The 26,113-nt window shown below is 39.5% G+C and overlaps 1 protein-coding gene across 5 annotated transcripts in view; it reads left to right on the top strand.

The window, feature by feature from the left end:
* The first annotated feature begins 231 nt into the window (after positions 1–231).
* LOC113665981 (uncharacterized) overlaps positions 232–26,113 on the top strand; it is a 62,922-nt gene continuing 37,040 nt past the window's right edge. For 2 of the 5 annotated variants that reach the window (XM_089182645.1, XM_089182643.1), the window contains exons 1-14: positions 232–390; positions 6,010–6,633; positions 7,653–8,276; positions 8,731–9,354; positions 9,814–9,942; positions 10,966–11,589; positions 11,736–11,864; positions 12,290–12,418; positions 13,220–13,336; positions 13,829–13,945; positions 14,150–14,266; positions 20,967–21,353; positions 21,775–22,149; positions 23,143–23,514. In XM_089182645.1, the coding sequence (XP_089038771.1) occupies positions 318–390; positions 6,010–6,633; positions 7,653–8,276; positions 8,731–9,354; positions 9,814–9,942; positions 10,966–11,589; positions 11,736–11,864; positions 12,290–12,418; positions 13,220–13,336; positions 13,829–13,945; positions 14,150–14,266; positions 20,967–21,353; positions 21,775–22,149; positions 23,143–23,514 (4,441 nt within the window). In that variant the 5' untranslated portion in view covers positions 232–317. Of the gene's footprint in view, positions 391–6,009; positions 6,634–7,652; positions 8,277–8,730; positions 9,355–9,813; positions 9,943–10,965; positions 11,590–11,735; positions 11,865–12,289; positions 12,419–13,219; positions 13,337–13,828; positions 13,946–14,149; positions 14,267–20,966; positions 21,354–21,774; positions 22,150–23,142; positions 23,515–24,291; positions 24,409–24,582; positions 24,700–24,839; positions 24,966–25,570; positions 25,977–26,113 lie in introns of all 5 variants that reach the window. The other 3 variants (XM_089182647.1, XM_089182648.1, XM_089182646.1) reach the window with 3 other exon arrangements.

Below are 26,113 nucleotides of genomic sequence, written 5' to 3'. Positions count from 1 at the left end.
AGACGAACAAAATAAAGGAATCGTACGCGTTAATCCTTAGCTATCCTGCATTCTTGCACGCTCTCATTGAAACACTCGACTAATTTTTCCTCTCTATTATTCCAGTTTCTAATCATAGATTTAATCAGGGAAACTATTATATTGTATTTAAAACAAAAGAAGTTTTAATCCAATGTTTATCGGGACATGAACCGTGTAAAACTCTACATTGAGGCGAGCAAAGCGGAAAAAGTCGCAGAGGTCATTCAGAATATTAACGACGAGTGTTAACAGTCAACAAGTTTGTCTGGTATTGCTGTTTATCTTTTGGATTTAAGATGAACTTGAAACAAGGAATACTACTCTATGTAATCTTCCCACTTTTGGCATTCTCAGCAAATGGAATTGAAGGTAGGATAAAATGAAAATATTGCTGATTATTAGGGCCGAAGCTAACATGAGGCAAGACGTGGCAATTGCCTTTTGACTTTTGCCTTCAGCCTTCGGCACCCGAAAGTTGCCTCGTCTTGTTCTGAAGTCTGGCTACGGGCCTGATTATTTATTTCCTCCTTGACATCTCTCAACAATGGACTCATTGCGCTGCAGACGAAGTCTGCATAATTACCTTCACATTTACAAAAAATGTGCTAATATGCAAGAAATCTCTTAAAAACTTCACACGAATACTGGTCTTCGAAAACACTTAATTCTCGACTGGAATCCTAGACAAGATCAATGATAGGCTGATGGTTCTTCTTTTCGTTTCCTTCGTGGCCAAAATTAGCTGTAATCTACCACTCGTTCATCAAGTTTGCGCTACTTGAATGCCGAGAAAGACAATACATTTCTGATTCATAGAGAGCACTCCCTAGTTCTCAATATTATCAGCGGAGGGCATGGTAAAAAATATCGAAGAATATGCAGTCCAATTTTGAAGCAATACAGTAAATTGTTACCTTTTTTTACTTGAAATGTTGAATTTATTAGGGTTCGCTTTAAATTGATAATGATAGTAGACTTCTTTCTTTCTTTCCTCAGTCCCCTGTCACCCTTCCCTCCACCATCCCTCCTTCTTTAACTTCCCTTTACCTAGACGTCCTCTATAACCTTAAGAAATTTTAATTTTAAATGACTCATTGGTCAAATATATGAGAAACAAGAGAGGGGCCTTTTAATTGGCAGCCATGGCGTAAGTCTCAAGCAATAATATGTTCTGCTTGACCCGGAAAAGTCTGTTCAGTGACGTTTTAATCCGCCTTTAATCAACATGTTTAATCAAATGCTCGATATTTCTATTGCTTAATAAGAGAGCTTCGTTTCCTTCCACAAACTCGGTCTACAAAATATTTTTTAGCCGATAAACACTGAACTTTTCCAAATGCCTTCGAGGATAGTAAAGCTATAAAATGGCCCTTGCAGAAGCGTTCTTGGACCGATAGCTAATTAACATAGCAAAAAGATTTTAAAGTGCACAAACCGTAAACTGTTCTTATAACTTAAGGGTTCTCCGGAGAAACTTATCTTAATTCTATAACATTTTGTGTTTCGGTAAATACAAAAGATTAACGATTGGCTAAGTTATTTGAATGTAGGCGCTAGAATGAGAATTTTTTCCTGTTCTGAACAAAAGAAGGTCACTTCAATTTAAGAGGCCATTGAACGCAAAACCGCGGCATCACTCCTTCTCTAACTTCCCTTCACCTACACTTCCTCCATAACCTCAAGAAATTTTAAGTTTGAATGACTCATTGGCCAAATATATTTTTTTCTGTACGAAACAAAAGAAAGGGCTTTTCAATTGGCAGCTATGGCGTAAGTCTCAAGCAATGATATGTTCTGCTTGACCCGGAAAAGTCTGTTCAGTGACGTTTTGATCCGCTGTTAATCAACATGTTTTAAATATATGCTCGATATTTCTATTGCTTAATAAGAGAGCTTCGTTTCCTTCCACAAACTCGGTCCTCAAAGTATTTTTTAGCCGATAAACACAGAACTTTTCCAAATGCCTTCGAGGATAGTAAAGCTATTAAATGGCCCTTGCAGAAACGTTCTTGGACTGATAGCTAATTAACAAAGTAAAAAGATTTTAAAGTGCACAAACCGTTAACTGTACTTATAACTTAAGGGTTCTCTGACGCAACTTATCCAAATTCCATAATTAACATGTTGTGTTTCAGTAAATACAAAAGATTAACGATTGACTGAGTTATTTGAACGTAAGCGCTCGAATGAGAATTTTTTCCTGTTCTGAACAAAAGAAGGTCACTGTAATTTTAGAGGTCATTAAACGTAAAACCGCGGCATAGAGTATTAGCACCTGAGCCTTGGAGGCAAGTCTTTTTTTCCGCTTTTAAATAATAGCCATGAGGGGGGAGAGAGAGCTAAAGGAAAGGGCACTTTTGTAACACAAAGGGGCACTTCTGTAACGTGACAGGCAGTTTTGTAACTGTGCAGGGCACATTATTATTTCATACATACTGAGCGAATGACTAAAAATACATCGTTCGTCCAATCGTAAACATGAACGATAGTACTTCACAGAGGAGGGCAACAAGCGTACGGCTTTCAGTAAGAAAAAATTTCAGTACGTATGAAATAAAAACATTACACCATGGAAAATGCTTGAACGATTTTTATTCACTTGTTGCCATGCATAAAAAAACTCACTCGTTCTCTGCGCTCACTCGTTCGTTTTTTGATGCATAGCAACTCGTGAATAAAAATCTTTCGATGCCAATTGTATCCCTCAGTGGTGCGTTTTCCTTTCCTTCATCGCTTTACGAGTACGTTTCGACAACTACCCGTCGTGCACACGTCATCCACGTGCACCGACACTGGAAAAATAAAGCAAGGACGCGGAGAATGGGCCAGAGTTACAACAGATTGCAGAAAAAGTAATCCTTTGCCACCTCTGTCCTCCATATGTGAGGGATACTTTGTACTTTGAAAGTTCTAAGTGCGCTTTGTAGTTAAAGTTTAATTCTTTTGTTAGTTCTAAGCGCGCTCTGTAGTTTACGTTTGATTGTTTTGTTGGTTTTAAGCGCGCTTTGTCGTAAGTGTTTAATTGTTCTGTTAGTTCAAAGTGAGCTCCGTTGTTTACGTTTGTTTGGTTTGTTAGGCCTAAGCGTGCCCTGTAGTTTATGTTTGGTTGTTTTGTTAGTTCTAAGTGTGCTCGTAGTTTATGTTTGACTGTCTTGTTAGGTCAAAGTGCACTCTGTAGTTTATATTTGATTGTTTTGTTAGGTCTAAGCGCGCTCTGTAGTTTATGTTTGACCGTCTTGTTAGATCAAAGTGCACTCTGTAGTTTACGTTTGATTGTTTTGTTAGGTTTAAGCGCGCTCTGTATTTTATGTTTGACTGTCTTGTTAGGTCAAAGTGCACTCTGTAGTTTATGTTTGACTGTCTTGTTAGGTCAAAGCGCACTCTGTAGCTTAAGTTTGATTGTTTTGTGAGGACTAAGCGCGCTCTGTAATTTACGTTTTGATTGTCTTGTTAGTTCTAGGGGCGTTCTGTAATTTATGTTTGATTGTCTTGTTAGGTCTAAGCGCGCTCAGTAGTTTACGTTTGATTATTTTGTTAGTTCTAAGCGCGCTCTGTAGTTTGTTTGACTGTCTTGTTAGGTCTAAGCGCGCTTTGTAGTTTACATTGGATTATTTTTTTAGTTCTGCAGTTTATGTTTCACTGTCTTCTCAGTTCTCAGCGCGCTCTGTAGTTTATGTTTGATTGTTTAATTAGTTCTAAGCGCGCTTTGTAGTTTATGTTTGATTGATTTGTTAGTTCTAGGCACACTCTGTAGTTTACGTTTGATTTTTTCACTAGGTCTAAGCGCACTCAGTAGTTTACGTTTGATTGTTTTGTCAGTTTTTAAGCGCGCTATATAGTTTACGTTTGATTGTTTCGTTAGTTCTTAGCGCGCTCAGTAGTTTACGTTTGGTTGTCTTGTTAGGTCTAAGCGTGAATAGAAACGAATTTTTTATTCTTTCATGAACACTATTTATGGAAGCTAGAAAACGCAACTGAGTAACCCAAATCTTTCGGCTGATGCCAGGTCAAGTCAGATCGTCGGTCTACAAATAGCATAAAAAAGTACTGAGCTTAGTCAAATACAAAAACATACGTTGAGCTTTCTTGTGAAAGGGGGTGTTTTTTTTTTGTATTTAAATAGCAATTCCTATCAGCAGAGTAACACGTGTCTCCAAAGATTGTTACATTTTCGATCAGTTGCAGGACACTTTGATGGCCGAATTGCATTTCCAATCTACCTTTTTTTTTCTTTTCTAAGTGAAGCAGAACTTGCCTTGCCTTAAAAGTCAATTGGGTGAATCAAGAACTTCACAAAACCTTTTATAGCAGCAGGGTTATAAAGAACTGTTTAACTGAAAAGACTTCAACACAATTTCAAAGTTTGTCTTGTGAAAGGAAAAACATGCATCCTTCTCAACCAAATATAACGATTCTGAGCAATTCATCTCGTAAGTGACTTCAACACAAATTAAAGATGTGTTGTGGCTTACTGATTTTCTTTTTTTTTTTTCCTTTATTTCTGGATGAAAAAAATCTGGTCTTGAAGAACATACACAGTTCGAAGATGAAAGCTGTTATTTAGGTCTTGTTCTTCACCAAATCATTTGATGTTTCATTAAAAAAAAAGTGCGCTTCTCTCACTGACGGAACATCTTGCTAAACAGGCACTTCCGTAACTTTGCATTCTTCATATACTAACCCTTACATGAAAGCTATTTTTTAATATAAAGATTTAACTAAAAGCAGCAAAATTTCAGAATCATAAACTATAATAGTATACCTGCCATTGGTATAAATCTAATAAAATGTGACTCAATAACAAGGACGAAATAAAGTTTCGAATTGTGCTGTCTGCAAGAAGGCGTTTTCATCAAACTGGAAACTTCAAGTCGACGTGAGAGGTGTATGCGGCAACCGATAAAAATTTTTCCACACGCAATGGCCAACTCAAAATTTAGGGTGGAAAAAGAGTGAATTGTATGGCGTGTACTACCCTCCTAAATACCTATATACCGCAGAAATTTGGTGACTGAAGACCAAAAAATAGACCTTTCCACGGCAAAAGGGAACTTTTGTAACCTGAACGCAGTTTAAATGTTTATAATGCGTTTTGCTTTGAAAGTCTGGCAAAGATTTTCACAGGGCAGAACGAGAGCAACGTCTATTTTCAGGAAATACCAATTTTTAGGTTCTAATAGAGATAAAGGGCGACTTTTTAGCTGAAGAGACAGCAAAGTTACAAAAGTGCCCATCATACCTCTAGGGGGAGAGAGAGAGAGAGGGGGGGGGGGAGGGAGGTGAAGAGAGTTATATAAACTTGCGGATCATCGCTGAGTTTTTTCACAACCCGACACTATTTTACTCTGATACATTACTTAACACTTTATCACCCATATCCTATATTACGCAGTGGTCATTGGCTGTACTTATAATGTTCAATTCTATATCTCAACTAGTCTTAATTTCATGAAGGTGGGCTCACACAAAGGGAATAGTCCTTGCAACTCGTCTTCGTCCCCTGATCACAATCCAGAGGTCCGGCTTTCCCCCAAATCATCCGGACTCTTGCAGGTGAACTGTTGCTGACACAGGTCCCTGCGACAAAATGAATGCAATCGCCAATCAGTATTTTAGGTCGATCTTTGATGGGTTCTATTTCAAAATAATTGGCCATGGTCCGGAGAATAAATCTTCAGTTTGTTTGTATTAACGGCCTGGATTGAAGAGCTGCTGTTTTCAAGTTCTGGATCAGTTCTATATCCAAACCAGGAGCTGAAAGTTCTAAATGACTGACCAATATTATCGATCGGCAATATGCTGTAAAATTGACGTGAATGAACACTTTTTGCCATTTTCTCGGTTAATTTTCCGTTCACGACCAATTGTTTTTCACCACTTCAACTCCCTGAATTTCAATGAAAGTGCCTCCAGAATCTCAAGATTCACTCAAAACTGTTTCAAATATCAGTATTGTAATTAATTCGTTTTTTCTGTTTCTATACTAAGGTCATCTTGTCGCTTACTATCCTTTAAATGGGGAATTTAAAGCCAGAGAAATTGACAATAAGCAGCCAGCTGGAGTTTTAGGGCAAGTGGAGCTCACAACTGGACCCCATGGAGAAACCAATGGATCCTACCAGTTTTCAGGCAACCCAAACAGTTTCATAGAGTTCCCCAATGACGGAGGACTGGACACCCTGCACTCTATAACCCTGATGTGCTGGGTTCAGCCCGGTGGTCGAGACGGACCGCTCTTTAACTACAAGAACTCCGGAGCTTGGGGAGTCCATATTTGGATAGTTAACGGCAAGTTCTTTAACAGGATCACCAAATACCCAAATCATGCGTTTTTCGATGCCATATTGACTGATCAGGCACTTCCAGTGGGACGGTGGGCCCATGTTGCGGCAACTTATGATCACATCACTGGAGTCAACTCTTTGTACGTCAATGGCCATTTGTCTAAAACAGAATACATCGGCACGACGGAGAGGATATCAACGAACGACGGGCAAGTTCGAATGGGCGTTAAGATTGGCGACTCCAGATACTTTAATGGCAAAATAGCTCAGATGAAAGTTTATGACGATGCGTTAGATGAAGTCGATATAAAAGCTGCCATGAATGAAGGTAAGGTGCAGTTAAAAGAAAGTTACATATATTTCACGACATATTTCGTCCACTAAGTTTTTGATTAAAATATCTCTTACCTTCAAGTGATTTGAAGAGAAGGAGGGGTCAGCAAAGGTTAGCTTCATTCTGCCGGGTTCAGGATATAGAAACCAAATGTTTAGAAGTACATTAACATAGATTAAGACAGAGAGTAAGTTTCTAGCTTGGTAAAGAAATGGAAGATGGTTTTTTTTATCTTGTCACGAGCGAGGGACAAAGAAAAAATTCTGAGTCCCCATGAGAAATAAAACCTCAAACTTTCGGATCCCGCGCTCCGATGCTTTACCACTGAGCCACATAGACTCTACAGTGAGCAAGGCTTATTACCAAGTTCATATAGTGACACGCGTCCTGTATACTGTTAGAATCAACAATGTCAACAGCGTCATGTTTGTAAATCGACAAAGAAAGATGGTAACTTTTGAGCTCAGTAAAGAAATGGACAAGGATGTTTTTCACCTTGTCACGAGGGTGGAACAAAGAAAAATGATCCTAGCAGTATGTCCTACCACTGTGCACGGAGGTTTCGACTGTGATTTCGGTTAGGAATTCCTTCCTTGCTAGAAAATATGAGAATTTCTTGTTACAGAAGGGAACCAAATAATTTTACTACTACAACACGTGCTATGCGAAATCTCTCCTCTACCGGTTTGCGGGAAACAAGTATCAGTCTTCTTGGCAGGTGGATACTAATGTATCTCAGTTCTCTTACTGTTAAGACTATTGGCTCTCTTATTACCAAAATAAGATTCAATTCTCTTACCTTTAAAACCACCGGTTTTTCATCTTTTATCGAAAAAAAAAACATAAATAGGGATTTGATATCAGTGATTGGTTTATATGACCTTTACTGAATCCACGTTAGCATAGCAAGCACATTTCTTTAAATCCTGTCCATAAAGAACTCGATTCTCACCCAAAACCATTTCACAGAACTAGTATGGTTATTAACTCGTGCTTCCTGTTGGTGTACTCAGGTGATCTTATCGCTTACTATCCTCTAAACGAGGAATTTAAAGCAAGGGAAATTGACGATAAGCAACCGGCTGGGGTTTTAGGGCAAGTGGAGCTCACAACTGGACCCCATGGAGAAACCAATGGATCCTACCAGTTTTCAGGCAACCCAAACAGTTTCATAGAGTTCCCAAATGACGGAGGACTGGACACCCTACACTCTATAACGCTGATGTGCTGGGTTCAGCCCGGTGGTCGAGACGGACCGCTCTTTAACTACAAGAACTCCGGTGCTTGGGGAGTCCATATTTGGATAGTTAACGGCAAGTTCTTTAACAGGATCACCAAATACCCAAATCATGCGTTTTTCGATGCCATATTGACTGATCAGGCACTTCCAGTGGGACAGTGGGCCCATGTTGCGGCAACTTATGATCACATCACTGGAGTCAACTCTTTGTACGTCAATGGCCATTTGTCTAAAACAAAATACATCGGCAAAACTGACAGGATATCGACCAACGACGGGCAAGTTCGAATGGGCGTTAAGATTGGCGACTCCAGATACTTTAATGGCAAAATATCTCAAATGAAAGTTTTTGACGTTGCTCTAGATGAAGCCGACATACAAGCTGCGATGAATGAAGGTAATGCACTTCAAAAGAAACATGCCTTTTTTAATTTGATGAAAAGTTTCGTCCACTAGCTTCCTGATTCAAATATTCAAGTAATTGTAGCGAAGTTGGGGTTTGTGGAAGTCAGGGTCATTCTGCGACATTTTCCATATTTAAATATAATTTATTTTTAGAGGACTACTAGCTTTCCAGTAACTGCCAAAAACAAATTCGATTCTGTTGCTCTTACGACTACTAACTCTTAATCTATTGCCAAAAAAAGTATGATTCTTTCACCCCTAAAAATACTGGCTCTTCCCCTTCGCTAAAATATAAAGAAATTTACCATGAGTGATTGTTTTAAAGGAACTCTACTGATTCTAAAATAACCCTGGAAAGTAGTTTGTTTCAGTCCTGTCTCATTCCCTCAAAACTGTTCCGCATATCAGTACAGCAATAAATTCCTTTTTTGCTTTCGTGTTTTGAGGCCATCTTATCGCTTACTATCCTCTAAACGAGGAATTTAAAGCAAGAGAATTTGACAATAAGCAGCCAGCTGGAGTTTTAGGGCAGGTGGAGCTCAAAACTGGACCCCATGGAGAAACCAATGGATCCTACCAGTTTTCAGGCAATCCAAACAGTTTCATAGAGTTCCCAAATGACGGAGGACTGGACACCCTACACTCTATAACGCTGATGTGCTGGGTTCAGCCCGGTGGTCGAGACGGACCGCTCTTTAACTACAAGAACTCCGGTGCTTGGGGAGTCCATATTTGGATAGTTAACGGCAGGTTCTTTAACAGGATCACCAAATACCCAAATCATGCGTTTTTCGATGCCATATTGACTGATCAGGCACTTCCAGTGGGACAGTGGGCCCATGTTGCGGCAACTTATGATCACATCACTGGAGTCAACTCTTTGTACGTCAATGGCCATTTGTCTAAAACAAAATACATCGGCAAAACTGACAGAATATCAACGAACGACGGGCAAGTTCGAATGGGCGTTAAGATTGGCGACTCCAGACACTTCAATGGCAAAATAGCTCAGATGAAAGTTTATGACGTTGCTCTAAATGAAGTCGACATTAAAGCTGCGATGAATGAAGGTAACGAGCAGTTTAAGAAATATGTCTTCTATACTTCAAGACATATGTCGTTTGCTAACTTTTCGATGTAAACATATCTCACCCTCAAGTAATTTAAGGTCCATGATCTAAGTTCGTCTAATACCTAAATACGTTTATCATTCCACTACTTGATTCTTCTGCGAAACGATGTCTTGGGAAATACTCCGCGGTTTCTTCATTTGACAGTATATCAAATTAACAATGGGAATATGGACGGAAAGAGAAGAGAGCAAAGCGAAAATGGATACTCCGTGGTAGATGACTTTTTAAAAGACGATCTCTTAAAAAGAAAAGACTAAAATTCCACTTCCAAGAACCCAGACTCGTAATTGATGTGAAAATTTGGACGCAAACATAATTTGTCGTCCCACATGAGAGGTTTTGTAGTTAACTCCAATTTACTAGGTGGCTCTTTAACTTTTATGATATATTTTGAAGGTTTAGATCCCTGTTCAAGAGATCCCTGTGTCAACAATGGCACATGCGTGGATAATGGTGACAACACTTTTAAATGCATGTGTCCTCCCGGTGTCACTGGTGATCGCTGCCAAGTCCGTAAGAAAAATGGTAAGTACACTTGTTTAAGTTGTTTGTTTGTTTGTTTTTTTTTTCTAGTTATTCTTGATAAAATACTGTTTAAGATAGGTGGTGACTCGATATTATCACATTTTAAGGGCCGGTGTTTTTTTTATATATTGATGAGTGTCTGGATGAATTCTTTAGAAGAAAAGACTAGCATTTCCACTTCTACTCTTATCATACGTTTTTAAGGTGTGTACCCCTGCTTGGACTATCCCTATGCCAATATTATATATCGACAATACAATGTAAAATTGAAAGGAATGTGCACTTCAATTTTTTTGCGTTTCATTAGAAAATTCGGTGTCTTTGTTTATGACCAATCATTTTTCACCACTACATGTCCCTGAATTTCAGTGAAAGCGCCTCCAGGAGCTCGATATTCACTCAAAACCGTTCCACATATCAGTACAGTGATTGATTCGTTCTTCCTATTTGTATACTAAGGTCATCTTATTGCTTGCTATCCTCTAAATGGGGTATGTAAGGCAAAAGAAACTGACAATAAGCAGCCAGCTGGAGTTTTAGGGCAGGTGGAGCTCACAACTGTTCTACGCGCTACTTCAACTATTCCATTACAGCCAACTGTGCGATTACAGCTCTACAGAATGATTAGTGATAAATAAAGCAGCTAATGCACCAATCATGTTTGAGAAAATTGTAATGGCTATGATTAGTGTTTTAAGTTGCAGTCTTCTTCACAATGTTTAAATCGATTAATGTGATTAATGTTAACTTTTATCATACGTTTTTAAGGTTTGGACCCCTGCTTAGACTATACCTGTGCCAAAATTATGGATCGACAATATACTGGAAAACTGACGGGAATGTGTACTTCAGTTTTTTGCGGTTCATTTAGTAAATTCGGTTTCTTAGTTTACGATCAAACTTTTTTCGCCACCACAACTTTCTAAATTTCAATGAAAGCGTCTCCAGCAGCTCAAGATTCACTCAAAAACGTTCCACATATCATGGTGGTAATTAATTCGTTCTTTCTGTTTGTACACTAAGATGATCTTATTGCTTACTATCCTCTAAATGGGGAATTTGAGGCAAGAGAAATTGACAATAAGCAGCCAGCTGGAGTTTTAGGGCAAGTGGAGCTCACAACTGGACCCCATGGAGAAACCAATGGATCCTACCAGTTTTCAGGCAACCCAAACAGTTTCATAGAGTTCCCAAATGACGGAGGACTGGACACCCTGCACTCTATAACCCTGATGTGCTGGGTTCAGCCCGGTGGTCGAGACGGACCGCTCTTTAACTACAAGAACTCCGGAGCTTGGGGAGTCCATATTTGGATTGTTAACGGCAGGTTCTTTAACAGGATCACCAAATACCCAAATCATGCGTTTTTCGATGCCATATTGACTGATCAGGCACTTCCAGTGGGACAGTGGGCCCATGTTGCGGCAACTTATGATCACATCACTGGAGTCAACTCTTTGTACGTCAATGGCCATTTGTCTAAAACAAAATACATCGGCAAAACTGACAGGATATCAACGAACGACGGGCAAGTTCGAATGGGCGTTAAGATTGGCGACTCCAGATACTTTAATGGCAAAATAGCTCAGATGAAAGTTTTTGACGTTGCTCTAGATGAGGCCGACATTAAAGCTGCGATGAATGAAGGTAACGCGCAGTTTAAGAAATATATCTCTTGACATGAACGTTTAGATAGAAACAAATTTTTCCGTCGCACATAAAGGGTTTTGCAGTTTACTACAGAAAGTTTTACTTTCGTGGATGACCTTTTCACTTTTATTATTATTTCTAAGCTTTAGACCCCTGTTCAGAATATCCCTGTGCCAACGATGGCACTTGCGTTGATAATGGAAACAATACCTTCGAATGCATATGTCCTCCCCGTGTCACCGGTGATCGCTGCCAAGTCCTTAAGTACCAAAGTAAATGGGCTTGTTAAAGTTTGTTTGTTTGTTTTTTTTTGTTTTTTTCGAAAGAATAATGATTTAGATAGGTGGTGACTGGATATCATCATATTTTAAGATAAAGTCGACATTAAAGCTGCCATGAATGAAGGTAACGCGCAGTTTCAGAAATATGTCTTTTATATTTCATGACATGTGCCGTCTGCTAACTCTTCGATTCATACATCTCTTACCCTCAAGTAATTTAAGGCCTATGATCTAAGTTCGTCCACCAACTAAATACACTTATCATTCCACTAATTCAAATGCCAAATGAGGTAATGGGAAATACACCGCATAACCTTGTTTTAACAGTTTGTAAAATTAACAATGGGAAAATGGACGGACAAAGAAGAATTTTTAGTTTCGTGGGTGGCCTTTAAACTTTTATCCTTATTTCTAAGGTTTAGACCCCTGTTCAGAATATCCCTGTGCCAACAATGGCACTTGTGTGGATAATGGAAACAATACCTTCAAATGCATATGTCCTCCCGGTGTCACCGGTGATCGCTGCCAAGTGCATACCTACCAAAGTAAGTACACTTGTTTTGTTTTTTTCTTAGGTTTTCTAGAAAGAATAATGTTTTAGATAGGTAGTGATTTGTTATCATCATATTTTAAGGGCCGGGTCTTTTAGATATTGATGATTCTCCAGACGAACTCTTTAGAAGAATATACTAGATTTCTACTTCAAAGATGCTGAAACCCTGTCTTAACATAAAAATTTAGACGCAGATTAAATAATTCGTCGCACATCAGAGGTTTAATTCGTAGTCTACTTCAGGATTTTTTAATTTCGTTGATGGCCTGTTAACTTTAATCCTACGCTATTGAGGTTTGGACCCTTGCTTAGACTATCCCTGTGGCAATATCATACATTGTAGATCGACAATATACTGTAAAATTTACGGGATTGTACACTTCAATTTTTACGCTTAATTTAGGAAATTTGATCTCTGTTTACAACCAATCCTTTTTCACTACTACAAATCCCTAAATTTCAGTGAAAGCGCCCTCAGGAGCTCAAGATTCACTCAAAACCGTTCCACATATCAGTACGGTAATTAATTGGTTCTTTCTGTTTGTACTAAGGTGATCTTATCGCTTACCATCCTCTAAATGGGGAATTTAAGGCAAGAGAAATTGATGAGTGCCTGGACAAACTCTTTAAAAGGAAAAACTAAAGATTCCTCTTTCGAGAAACCCGAACCCTCCTTTGATATGAACAATTTGATAGAAACAAAACTTTTCGTCTCACATGAAGGGTTTTGCAGTTTACTACAGAAGTGTTTACTTTCATCGGTGGCCTTTTAACTTTTATCATTATTTCTAAGGTTTAGATCCCTGTTCAGAATATCCCTGTGCCAACGATGGCACATGCCTGGATAATGGAGACAACACCTTCAAATGCATATGTTCTCCCGGTGTCTCTGGTGATCGCTGTCAAGTCCGTGAGTATTTCCTTTTTTAAGCTTATCTGTTTTGTTTTGTTTTTAGTTTTTTTCCTTTTCAAAGGATCCAGCTAAAGAGCTTTGTCTATCAGATATTGAGAGGTGTCTGGGCCATTTTTTAGGAAGAGAAGACTTAGAATTCCATTCCCTAGAAGCTCAAACTCTCTATTGGGCGGCTTGACCTGGTGCTTAGGGTGCTGGACTTGTAATCTGGTGGTCCCGGGTTCAAGGTTTCTGCCCTGCCACTTACTGGATTACTTTTCGGTCGTCCCGAGTTCAACTCCTCGGCTGCGCTGTGTAAATAGCCAACTGGTCTGCCTCCTGCCAATTGGGATTTTCAAACGTTTTATGTTTGTAGTGTAACATTAACTCTGAAAAGCCCCAGGGGACGAACCAATAAAGAATGTACACCGCACATTAAGGGTTTTGAAATTTACTATAGAAACGTTTACTTTCATCGGTGGCCTTTTAACTTTTATCCTTATTTCTAAGGTTTAGACCCTTGTTCAGAATATCCCTGTGCCAACAATGGCACATGCGTGGATAATGGAAACAATATCTTCAAATGCATGTGTCCTCCCGGTGTCACTGGTGATCGCTGTCAAGTCCGTAAGTATTCCACCTGTTTAATTTTTGTGTTTTGTTTTTTTTAGTTTTTCTCGAAAGAATAATGTTTAGATAGGTGGTGATGTATGATTAGGATTTGGACGCAGATGAAATATTTCGTCGCGCATTAGAAGTTTAATTTGCAGTCTTCTCCAGGATGCTTAAATTTCGAAGATATCTTGTTGACTTTTATCATACGTTTTCAAGGTTTGGACCCCTGTTTAGACTATCCCTGTGCCAACAATGGCACATGCGTGAATAATGGAGACAATACCTTCAAATGCATATGTCCTTCCGGTGTCCCTGGTGATCGCTGTCAAGACCGTGAGTATTTTCCTTATTATAAATTCCACGCAGAAATAGTATTTGTAGCGTGACTGCGTTATCGTTTATCTGTTTTTCAAGAAAACACCTCTGGAAAGTTCTTAAACCTTCTGTTATTTTATTTGCCTGTTTTTTGACTGCAATTATCGTCTGCATTTGCCACTGTTTTCGCTGAATGTCATGGCCTTTGCGTGTACGTGCAAGCCAGTTGGTACACAGCACTCTTTCGAGTCGGGCTCAGGTGTGTAGGTCTGGCGAAAAGATATCTGCACGCGGCAAGTTGTCCAATACACCCAAACCGATACGATTCGTGAAAGGCAGTTTGCGAATCGTTCTGCCGGAAGTCGATTCGCGGTTTATCGAAAATCTGATAAACTATCTCTCATTAGATGGAAACGCATACCGGAAGTCAATTTGCAAGACACTTGGAAAATATTTCGCAAGTAACTGTCAAGGGTTGTTGAAAATGTTGTCGAATCGACTCCATTCGACTCGACTCCATTCGACTTGTCTTAGTTAAAGTCGACCCGTCATACCACAAGTCGATTTGCAAGACACTTAGAAAATATTCCGCAAGTAGCTACTAGATGGCGTTGATAATGTTGTCTATCGACTCCATTCGACTCGAATCGAACGACTCGTCTCAGTTTAAGTCGACCCGTCATACCACAAGTCGATTTGCAAGACACTTAGAAAATATTCCGCAAGTAACTACCAAGGGTCGTTGAAAATGTTGTCGAATCGACTCGAGTTGAACGATTCGTCTCAGTTACTTGTAACCATATTTTCATGCATTGATTTCTACTCGCATCGACAAACAATAAATTAATTGCAATTTTATTTCATGGTAACAACACAGTTTCTTAATGAAACGATGCTTCACCCCAGCATCTCATTTGTCACAGTTTTCTTGCAACTTTCATGAACGTTTCAATTGTGTGGGACATGGACAAGGTAATGCGTTAATCGATTCATAGCGTCATTTGTCAAGTGAAGTGTGTCAGAGGAGCCAAATCACTTGCATTGGGCTTTAAGTCCCCAAAGCGCAAAATTATTGTAACTGTCAGGATCGGCAATAAAAGCCTTTTTGGAATGTTGTCAGTTAAGATGATAATAAGGTTATGATAGGTTTTATTTATTTATTTAATTTTCAAGTAGTTATTTTTGTGAGAAAGATCGATAAACTTAGCTTGCCGTTAGGTGTAAGCAGCCAGAGAATATTTTGGTTACTGGAGAGTTTTCTGTGAGAATTTCGAGCTGGGCTATGGCCAGGCTGACCATCTATTGCTTTCAAAGTTAAGATCGACTGAGAGGCCATGCGAATTCTTCATGTAAATTATGAAGTTTTACTTCATACGCTGTCGTTGTTTGGGCAATATGATGACATCTTAGGCAAAATGAAGCTTCACCCTTTGTGCCGTGACATCAGCATACACAATCTCCACAGTTTTATCTGTAAAATTCTCCAAGTACTCATATGGTGTACTGAATTTTTTTAGGCCTTATTTTCACTACTGCTTAAGTAGTGTTCATTACTGCGAAGATCGCTTTCCCTTTCATTTATGAGGAGGCTTTGTTTAACAATTAACGTATTCGTAAGTCTGCTACTTTTCCTCACTTTGGTTAACTGATTCTTGTGATATTTGATTCAGCCGTGACAGTGTAAGGAGAAATTAGATTGTAGTCGCTCTTGGGGCGTTAATGGGTAAATGGCTTCATCTCTGTGGTAAATTAAAGAGACCAATAAAACTGCTCGTTATTCCTGGGATCGTTTGCGACGCCGTCAATTTTCGCTTCACAAGCGAAGTCAGATCGCTTAAAAGCCAATTTGGGGCACTCCAGTAATAAACATATAATAACAAACTCTTAGGCGAAATCGAAATAAAAACCCTTCTAAGTTAAAACCTTTCGATTGAACTCTAAATCGGCGATAATTTTGAGCTCCTTGAGCTTTTAAAAAAGAAGCACCTTATTTACATTAAATATGCAATTATATCTTTGTATGTTGCTTAGCGCCGGGTTGAAGTATTATCAACAGGAGTATGTTGATCGAATCAAAGAGCACGTACATCGCGAAGAAATTTAGCTTATGAGCCCAACTTTCTAGTTTCACACTAATTCTTGAAGATGTGTATTTCTTTTTGCCATGGAACGAAAAAGACTAGCTCAAAATGAAAACTTTTCAAGGATATTTCGTAAAACTTCAACCACTAACTATTTACATCTGTAGTTAACTGCTTAAGTGGCTTTCTCTACGATGTGCACTACATAATTACCGTAATCATCCGATGAAATAAAGATAAAACTGAACTAGTTCTAAACACGTTAGGTTTGCTCACAGACGAACAAAATAAAGGAATCGTACGTGTTAATCCTTCATTCTAACACACTCTCATTAAAACGCTCGACTAACTTTTCCTCTATATTATCCCAGTTTCTAATCACACATTTGATCAGGGAGACTATTATGTTGTATTTAAAACAAAACAAGTTTAAATCCAATGTTTATCGGGACATGAACCGTGTAAAACTCTACATTGAGGTGAGCAATGCGGAAAAAGTCTATTCAGAATATTAACGACGAGTGTAAACAATAACAAGTTTGTCTGGTATTGCTGTTTACCTTTTGGCTTCAAGATGAACTTGAAACTAGGAATACTACTCTCTGTAATTTTCCCACTTTTGGCATTCTCAGCAAATGGAATTGAATTCGAAGGTAATATAAAATGAAAGTATTGCTGATTGTCAGGGCTGTGGCTAGCATGAGGCAAGACGAGGCAATTGCCTCGTCTTGATTTTGGCCCAAGATTGACTCCGTTTGGGAAGAAAAATTCCACGCAATTCGTGCCTTCGACCTTCGGCGCTCGAAACTTGCCTCGTCTTGTTCTGAAGTCTGGCTATGGCCCTGATAATTTGTCTCCTCCTTGACATCTCTCAGCAATGGACTCATTGCGCCGCAGACGAAGTCTGCAAAATTACCTTCACATTTACGAAAACTGTGCTAATATGCGAGAAATCTCTTAAAACTTCACAAGAATACTGGTCTTCGAAAACGCTTAATTCTCGACTGGAATCCTAGTCGCGATCAATGATAGGCTGATAGCTCTTCTTTTTCATTTTCTTTGTGGCCGAAATCAGCTGTAATCTACCGCTCATTCATCAAGTTGCGCTACTTGAATGCCAAGGAAGACAATACATTTCGGATTCATAGAGAGCACTGTTTAGTTCTCAATATTATCAGCGGAGGGCATGGTAAAAAATATCGAAGAATGTGCAATCCAATTTTGAAACAATACAGTAACTTGTCATCTTTTTTTACTTGAAATGTTGAATTTATTATAGTTCGCTTTGAGGTTCCTTCTTCTTTAACTTTCCTTCACCTGCACGTCCTCCATAACCTTAAGAAATGTTAATTTTGAATGACTCATTAGTCAAATATTTTTATTTTCTGTGAGGAACAAAAGACACGGCTTTAACTGCTTAACCCGGAAAATTCTGTTCAGTGACGTTTTGATCCGCTTTTAATTAACATGTTTTTATATATATGCTGGATATTTCTATCGCTTAATAGGAGAGCTTCGTTTCGTTCCGCAAACTCGGCCCTTAAAATATTTGTCAGGCAATAAACACTTAAGTTTTCCAAATGGCTTCGGGAATAGTAAAGTTATAAAATGGCCCTTGCAGAAGCGTTCTTGGACTGATAGCTAATTAACATAGTAAAAAGATAATAAAGTGCGGAAGCCGTTAACTGTACTTATAACTAAGGGTTCTCTGACGCGACCTATCTTAATTCTATAACACTTTGTGTTTCAGTAAATACAAAAGATTAAAGATTGGCTAAGTTATTTGAACGTAAGTGCTAGAATGAGAATTTGTTCCTGTTCTAACCAAAGAAGGTCACTGCAATTTTAAAAGTCATTAAACGCAAAACGGCGGCATAGAGTATTTAGCACCTGAGCCTTGGAGGCAAGTCTTTTAAATAATAACTATGAGAGAGAGAGAGAGAGAGAGAGAGAGAGAGAGAGAGAGAGAGAGAGAGAGAGAGAGAGAGAGAGAGAGAGAGAGAGAGAGAGAGAGAGAGAGAGAGAGAGAGAGAGAGAGAGAGAGATCATCGCTGAGTTTTTTCAGTGATGGCTTGTCAATCAACAGAGACAAATAAACGACCGTGTTCTCAGACTTCTCGATTCATCCAAATATTTGACAACTTTGAGGTCGAATATCTCCTCTTGTCAGGAAGCTACAACACTACTTTTGATTCCCCTTTATAATCCATCGTTTCATCTCTGCGGAAAGCCATAAAAAAACACTTTTTTCGTTTAGAGGTGCATGTAGGCGAAAAATCGATGAGAATATCGTAGCGTTTCTTTATTCTGTCGTTTATTACTTTGTAGATTTGCTAAAAACAGGAAATAGGGCTTTAGTGCGGAACAAAACATTCATTAGTCTATAATTTGATCGTTTATTAACATTATCGCACAATTCACAATGAGGAAACTGTAACAGGAGGGGAGATTTTAAAGTCACATGTCGCGTGCTTGTTGACGTACAAGTTGCCGTGTGTAACAACTTTTGCAGACCGTGGATGACGGAAAACCCTGGCTCTCTCATTTGAAAAGAAATATCAAAAGCCCCATAAAATTCATTAACTGCGCCATATTTCCAAAAAAGAAGACTGGAAAATGTTTTTTTCCACTTTCCACCATCTAGAAATTCCACGCAGAAGTAGTATTTGTAGCGTGACTGCCTGATTGCTTATCTGTTTTTTCAAGGAAACACTCCAAGAAAGTTCTTAAACCTTCTGTTATTTTATTTGCCTATTTTTTTACTGCAATTATCGTCTGCATTTGCCATTGTTTTCGCTGAATGTAATGACCTTTGCGTGCACGTGCAAGCCAGTTGGTACACAGCTCTCTTTCGAGTTTCTTTGCTTGATGTCGAGCCCAGGTGTGTAGGTCTCGCTGAAAAGATATCTGCACGCTGCATGTTGTCCGGTATCCGCGGGTTTCGCCCATAACGAGTTTCGCCCAAGAAGCGTTTCGCCCATAACGAGAATGGTTTCGCCCAGGCATATCTATTCTATCTCTTTTCCAATTATATGTTGCCGTTGCCTATGTCAGAAATACAATCTTTAACTCTCGATTCCTTTGTTTTAGTATTCACGAAACCGTATTCACATGTATTCATAAGCTGGCGTGCGGAACTTATCTTCCGTGTACAAAAGATTTGCAACGATGATATGTTCCACGCGCAAGTGTTTTCAAAAGCGTTTAATTTAATTCTCGAGAAGAAAAGTGATGCAAAAAAATCATAGCAATGCTTTTACGACAAACGGACGTCTCTGCAGTATTTCGTGCGCGAATTACCTTAACAATCCCCGCTCCACAGTGAAAGCTATAATTGACTTGTTCGTTTCAACAGTAACTTGTTCGTTTCAAAATTTCATGATCTCAGGTCAAGTCACTTTTCTTCATTCTGTGCATACAAACGTTTATAAGGTTGACGTTTTCCGAGTGAGAGTGTAGAAGTTTTACTTATGGGCGAAACCTTTGTTGTTCTGGGCGAAACCATTCTCGTTCTGGGCGAAACGATATGTGCGAAACTCGTTATGGGCGAAACCCGCTATAACCTGTTGTCCAATACACCCAAGCCGCTACGATTCGTCAAAGGCAGTTTGCGAATCGTTCTGCCGGAAGTCGACTCGTGGTTAATCGAAAATCTGATAAACTATCCCTCATTAGATGGAAACGCATACCGGAAGTCAATTTGCAAGACACTTGGAAAATATTCCGCAAGTAACTACCAAGGGTCGTTAAAAATGTTGTCGAATCGACTCGATTAGCCTCGAGTCGAACTACTCGTCTCAGTTCATGTCGACCCGTCATACCGGAAGTTGATTTGCAAAACACTTAGAAAATATTCCGCGAGACGAACCTCAACATCGCCAAGCTCGGGAAATAAATATAACAAACTCTCTGTTTCACAGACAAAAGCGTCGTCGCCATCCAGCCTATTTCGCTTCCCACCGACAAATTCCTCTTTATCTCCGCAGGCATACTTCTTAACAACCGATGTGAGACCAAATAAGTTTAAAAAGCTCTTTCCTACAAAATGAAGGACTGTGAAAATACGAAAAAACCAACACGATCTTCGTAAAAGCCAGCCATATTGCTGTCAGGTCGCACGTCTCCAAAGTTGTCGTTTTCAAAAAAAAAACCACTTAGAAACGAGGTAATCACATGCCGAATCCATGCGAATCTTAACGCTTAAGTATGTATTGTCTTCATTTGCGAATCGACCTCCGGAGAGACGGATCGACTTTACAAATGACGAGTCGTGTCGACCCGTACGAATCGTGTCGATTCGTCAACAGTTAATGCCCTTGTTTAACGCTTTAGGAAGGAAGAAGGTTAAATTTAATATTTATAATATTCTGACAATGGACTTCCGGCCGTTTCACGATTTAAGAACGTGGAAGGTTATGTTGTCATTTTCTCTTTTCATGTAACTTATTTTCGCTCATTGCTCACGCCCTTTGACTTCCGGTACGTTAACACACGATTCGACTTCCGCTGTGTGGATTTGTCAACGACCGTAGACGAATCGTAGCGGTTTGGGTGTATTGAACATGTATGATTTTGCTGGAATTCTTTCGTCTGGAGTAAGAAACCAAAAGAGTAACTAAAAGATACCTTTTTTTCAGCCTGCAGCCCTCCTGGAGAGTCCATTAATGCTGCTAGTGGTCACATTTCCAGCCTCAATTTTCCCAACAACTATGACGCAAACAGGATTTGTACCTGGAATATCACGGTACCCGGTGGGAAAATCATCAAACTGACCTTCTTGAATTTTACCCTGGTAGCAGGTGAAAACGATGACTGTGCTGGAGCGGCAGCAGATAGTGCCCGAGTCTTCATCACAAACGTTGCCTCTCATGGAGGAAATCCTAATGATTTTAAGATCTGTGGTCAAAAGCTTCCCCCTCCTGTGTACTCCGAAGGAAATTTCATTCAAGTGAGATTTGAATCTCGCACCGGCCCTGTAAACAAAGGGTTCAATGCAACCTTTGAGGCGATAGATGGAGATTCACGTAAGAGCTTTAATTTTCTTCTATGGTAGCTTATTAACCGGAAGTATAGAAGTATATTGAGCATGTACCCCTATTAAACTGAGCGGGAATTTTTTCGAGTGATCATGCAAATAATAAAGTAAGCAATCTTTGAACAGCTATAGGCTGTAGAAAAAAATGCATATAGTCAAGCCTTTTACTCCAACGCAAGCTGCTGTATTTCACAATCGTTATATTGATTAAAGTAGGAAACCGCCAACATACGGAAAAGGAGCTGTAGGCGGTATTTGAAATCATTCAGTTGACCACAGTGGATTGTAAACCTCATCAAATTAGAACAGTTTTCGGAGAAAATGAAGCTTCGTTAAGATTTTTCATTCAGTATATTAAGTTTTTACAGTAAATAAGATGCATTTTACTAAAGCTGGCAGTCTTTTTTCAGTGTGCCCAACAGATGTGATCCTCGATGAAACATCAGGTTCTTTCTCCTCTCCCTTTAATCCAAGAAACTATCCATTCAACCAGACGTGTAGCTGGAAGATTATAGGGAAACAAGGATACCGTGTTGAGCTCACATTACCAGACTATAATATTCAACGTTGTGGTGGCATCGCTTGTTCGTGTGATTATATGGAAGTCCAGAATAGCTTCAGTGATCAAGTGCCGCCTGGAAAACTATGTGGTACACCAAGGTTTATTCCTGTCATATTTTATTCACTGCACGAAAGCCTGAGGGTGGTGTTTGTGTCCGATGATACAAGCATAGATTTCGACGGATTTGAGGCAACCTACAGACTGTTGAACCACAGTCCTCCAAGTAAGTAGAGAGAACAACTTCGTGGGATCTTAGAGTTCGCTGAGAGAAGATGTTACATGCAATAAATTCACCCATACAAGAAATGATAAGGAGCTTAGTTAATAAGAGTGGGGGCTCTCTCTGTTATCAACTCAGGGTGAATGCGAACATCTCTGATGTATAGTGTAAGCGGTAACGTACTGGGAAGCCATGTTAACCTAAAAAATAAAGGTGGTAAGTTTCCAAAGAAACTGTGGTGCTGCGTCGGTCGGAGAGTATAACAATATAATTTGGTTTCATCAACTGAGTTGATAATGTAAATTAGTCTCCGTGATGAGTTTCAAATATTCATATTCTTGCCTTGGGGCTACGTCCTTATAAACACCATATTGGAATGTATCAGCCTAAAGAGTATAGTTTTGAACCGTTTTGGTCTGTATAGATTTTGACCATTGGTCGAATCAACAGTTATGTGATAAGCATTTTGACTAGATGTTATTTATCACCTATTGGAGAACAGAGGCATAAATGACTTCACCATTTACAACAATTTGCTTCTTCATGGTATCTGAAACAATTAGATTCCACGTTGCTGTCCGTTTGTTCAGGAAGAGATACCAGATGATGTCACACTGAGTTCATCAGTGACACTTGGCAGCGCCTCGCGTACCACTTTTTTGTTCTTACCACATTTTGACGGCATCTGTTAAAGAAACCATATATCTATCACCAATCCATGTTTATTCTGGCCTGTTCCAATCGTTCTAGTTAGTAAAACAGAGCGAAATAGCCAAGGGCACGATAGTAGCGGCGTAATGAAAAAGAGAATGGGGTTTGGGTCTGGTCGGGAAATGAAGAAGTTGATTTTACAACATGACCCACCCCTCCCTCGTTTTTTCACTCCTCTGCTACTCTCGCGCTGTTCAATATGGCACTGCGTTTTATCAACTGAACGCTCGGAACAGCCTATGCTTATTCTTTCACACTCAAATGCTCCTTTTTCATTGTTTACAGTTTGTCCCAGGGAAGCAATTCCTCTCTCAGGCAGCGGGAAAATAAGCAGCACAAACTACCCAAAGAGTAGCTACACTGCATCCAGAGATTGTACCTGGAACATTACCGCGCCAGCTGACAAAATTGTAAATTATACGTTTACTGATTTTGTCTTAAGTGAGTGTTCAGACAGTCATTGTTCGGATTCTTGTTCTTATGTGGAGCTTTATGATGGTGGGTCAACAAGTTCGCCTTTGCTGGGGCGATTTTGCCAGGGGTCGTCTTGGAATGAGACTCAGTTGTCGAGTGGAAACCAAATGTTTGTGATGTTCCATCCTGGACAAACAGTTGATCGTGGATTTGAAGCGAAATATGAACCCACAACGACCGGTGGTGAGTACCCTGTGAAGTTTATTCTGAATATCCTCTTTTATAATCATCAAGCATTTTTCTTGCGCGAGTCTGGTCTTGATGCGTTACGCAACCGACTATGCCCCAACTTGCATGTCATTTCATACTTCTATATTTTTAGGAGACAAACAGACATTCGCCGCTCACCACGATCACGCTGAGTTACCCTCGCCTTCTTCTGAAAGAAAACGTATTTAACATTTCTCTTGCACGAGGGTCTCAATGGGGTTAACCGTTAGCCGTAAAACGGCCAAAAACTTTACACGTTAGACGTAGAAATTGACAGATTTTTTAAAAGAAGAGAAGACTTAAAATTCCATTCCCTAAAAGCTGAAACTCTCTATTGGGGCGGCGTGTCTGAGTGCTTAAGGGCGCTGGACTTGTAATCTGGTGGTCTCGGACTCAAGTCCTCCGCCCTGCTACTTACTCGATTGGTTTTCGGTTGCCCCGAGTATAACCCCTCGGCGGCGCTGAGTAAATAGCCAACTGGTCTTTTTAATTCCAGTCGGGGTCTTCAAGCACATTATACTTGTAGTGTAACACTCACTCTGAAAAGCCCCGCGTGGACGAGCCAATAAAGGATGTGTGCATGTATGTATGTATGTATGTATGTATGTATGTATGTATGTATGTATGTATGTATGTATTTATGTATACAGCAAACGATATGTTTCCTCGCTATTGAGAACTTTTGTAGTTTACGCCAGAAATTTATACCTTCGTCGGAGGTCTTTATCCTTTTATTACATATTTTTTAAGGTGTAGACCCCTGTTTAGAATATCCCTGTGCCAACGATAGCACATGCGTGGATAATGAAGACAGTACCTTTAAATGCATATGTCCTCCCGGTGTCACCGGTGATCGCTGCCAAGTCGGTGAGTATTTCACTTGTTCAAGTTTGAAATTCCACTTCCGAGAATCTTACTCTTTTTTGATGTGAGAATTTCGACGTAGGCAAAGTGTTTCGTCACGCATAAGAGGTTTCGTAATCTACTCCGGTGTGTTTCAATTCCATTCGCCACCTTTTAACTTTTATCCTTATTTCTAAGGTTTAGACCCCTGTTCAGAATATCCCTGTGCCAACAATGGCACTTGCGTGGATAATGGAAACAATACCTTCAAATGCATATGTCCTCCCGGTGTCACTGGCGATCTCTGCCAAGTCGGTGAGTATTTCACTTGTTCAAGTTTGTTTGTTTGTTTTTTCTTAAGGATTTTCGATAAATGGCGATTCCCGCTCATCATATTCCTTACCGATATAATGAGAAATTTTTTCTTGTATGAATGGCTTAAATTTGTCTTTCAGATATTGATGAGTGTCGGGAGAACAAGGACCACTGTCAAGATATCTGTGAGAATACTATGGGGGGTTACTACTGCTCTTGCTCAGATCCAGAGTTAAGCCTTGCACAAGACAAGCGCCATTGTATTGGTGAGAAATAATCTAATGGAGCAATTTTCCATATAGTTTTTGAATAAAAGGTTGTTAACATGTTGTTTGATTATTTAGTAGAAACAGTGAATGATGAGCACTTTACAGGATGGCCTCGAAGTAACAGTCTATGACGATCGGCTTTCTAATCTTTAAATTTTGGTGTTCTTCTTGCCAAATACGGGTTTATCATAATTAACATCCCTGTCAGATTTTAAACGAAAGTTGTTCGTATATTTCAAAGTACAAGTTTTTCCTTCGTCCAGAGCCTTGAGCAATTGCGCAGATTACACGACTATAACATGACGGCGACGTGACCGTGAGGGAAATGGCAATAAAAATCATTTTGGGAGAGAGCGAGGGAAGTAATCAAAAAATCTCGTCTTTTTTAAGCACGGAGACTATTTATTATTGGTGACCTATTCTTGAGCATTTTTGTTCTATAAATCAACTATCCTCCTTCGCAGTTACTTGATGTCGCAGTCAGATTTTGACAATACAGGTTTCTATTTTTGTATTCTGTATGTTGCCCTTAAGCGTTTAGCCATATTGGCATCTTACCTCTGTAGAGTCTTAAAAAAAAATCTGATATTTTATTTCAACAGCCGCGGGAGTGGAAGTAGACTGTGGCCAAGACGAAATGACTATTACTCTACCCAAGTCTCTCCTCTTGGGTCTTGACCGTGAACACCTGAGACTAATAGACGCGAACTGCACAGCCACTGAAAACAAGACTCACTTTTTCCTTCATACCGAAACTGGAAAGTGTGGTACCATTTTGAAGCATAATAAGGATTACGTTATATACAGCAACATGGTGTCCGAAATACCTATAGAAGAGAACAAGATTGTGACGCGCTTGCGCCAGGCTATGATCCCCTTCCACTGCTTTTACTCCAATTGGGGTGCGGTGTCCTCCATTGGAATCAGGCCATCAAGCACGAAGATCGTTTTTTCTTCCAGGGGATTTGGAAAGTTTACTCTCAGTTTGGATTTGTTCCGAAGTTCTCAGTAAGACAAATCTATACAATCGTGAATATGTTCTATTCCATTTGCTACTATGCAAATTGTGTATTATCGCACTTGACTGGGTCATTTCTAGATATGAGGTCGAACACAAAGCCTTTCTTGAGGAAATAGTTGTATTT

The sequence above is a fragment of the Pocillopora damicornis genome, chromosome 9, assembly GCF_964200805.1.
Source record: "Pocillopora damicornis chromosome 9, jaPocDami1.2, whole genome shotgun sequence".
Classification (NCBI taxonomy): domain Eukaryota; kingdom Metazoa; phylum Cnidaria; class Anthozoa; order Scleractinia; family Pocilloporidae; genus Pocillopora; species Pocillopora damicornis.
The sequence above is the reverse complement of the archived record's forward strand: the minus strand, read 5'-3'. Positions and strand labels throughout refer to the sequence as shown.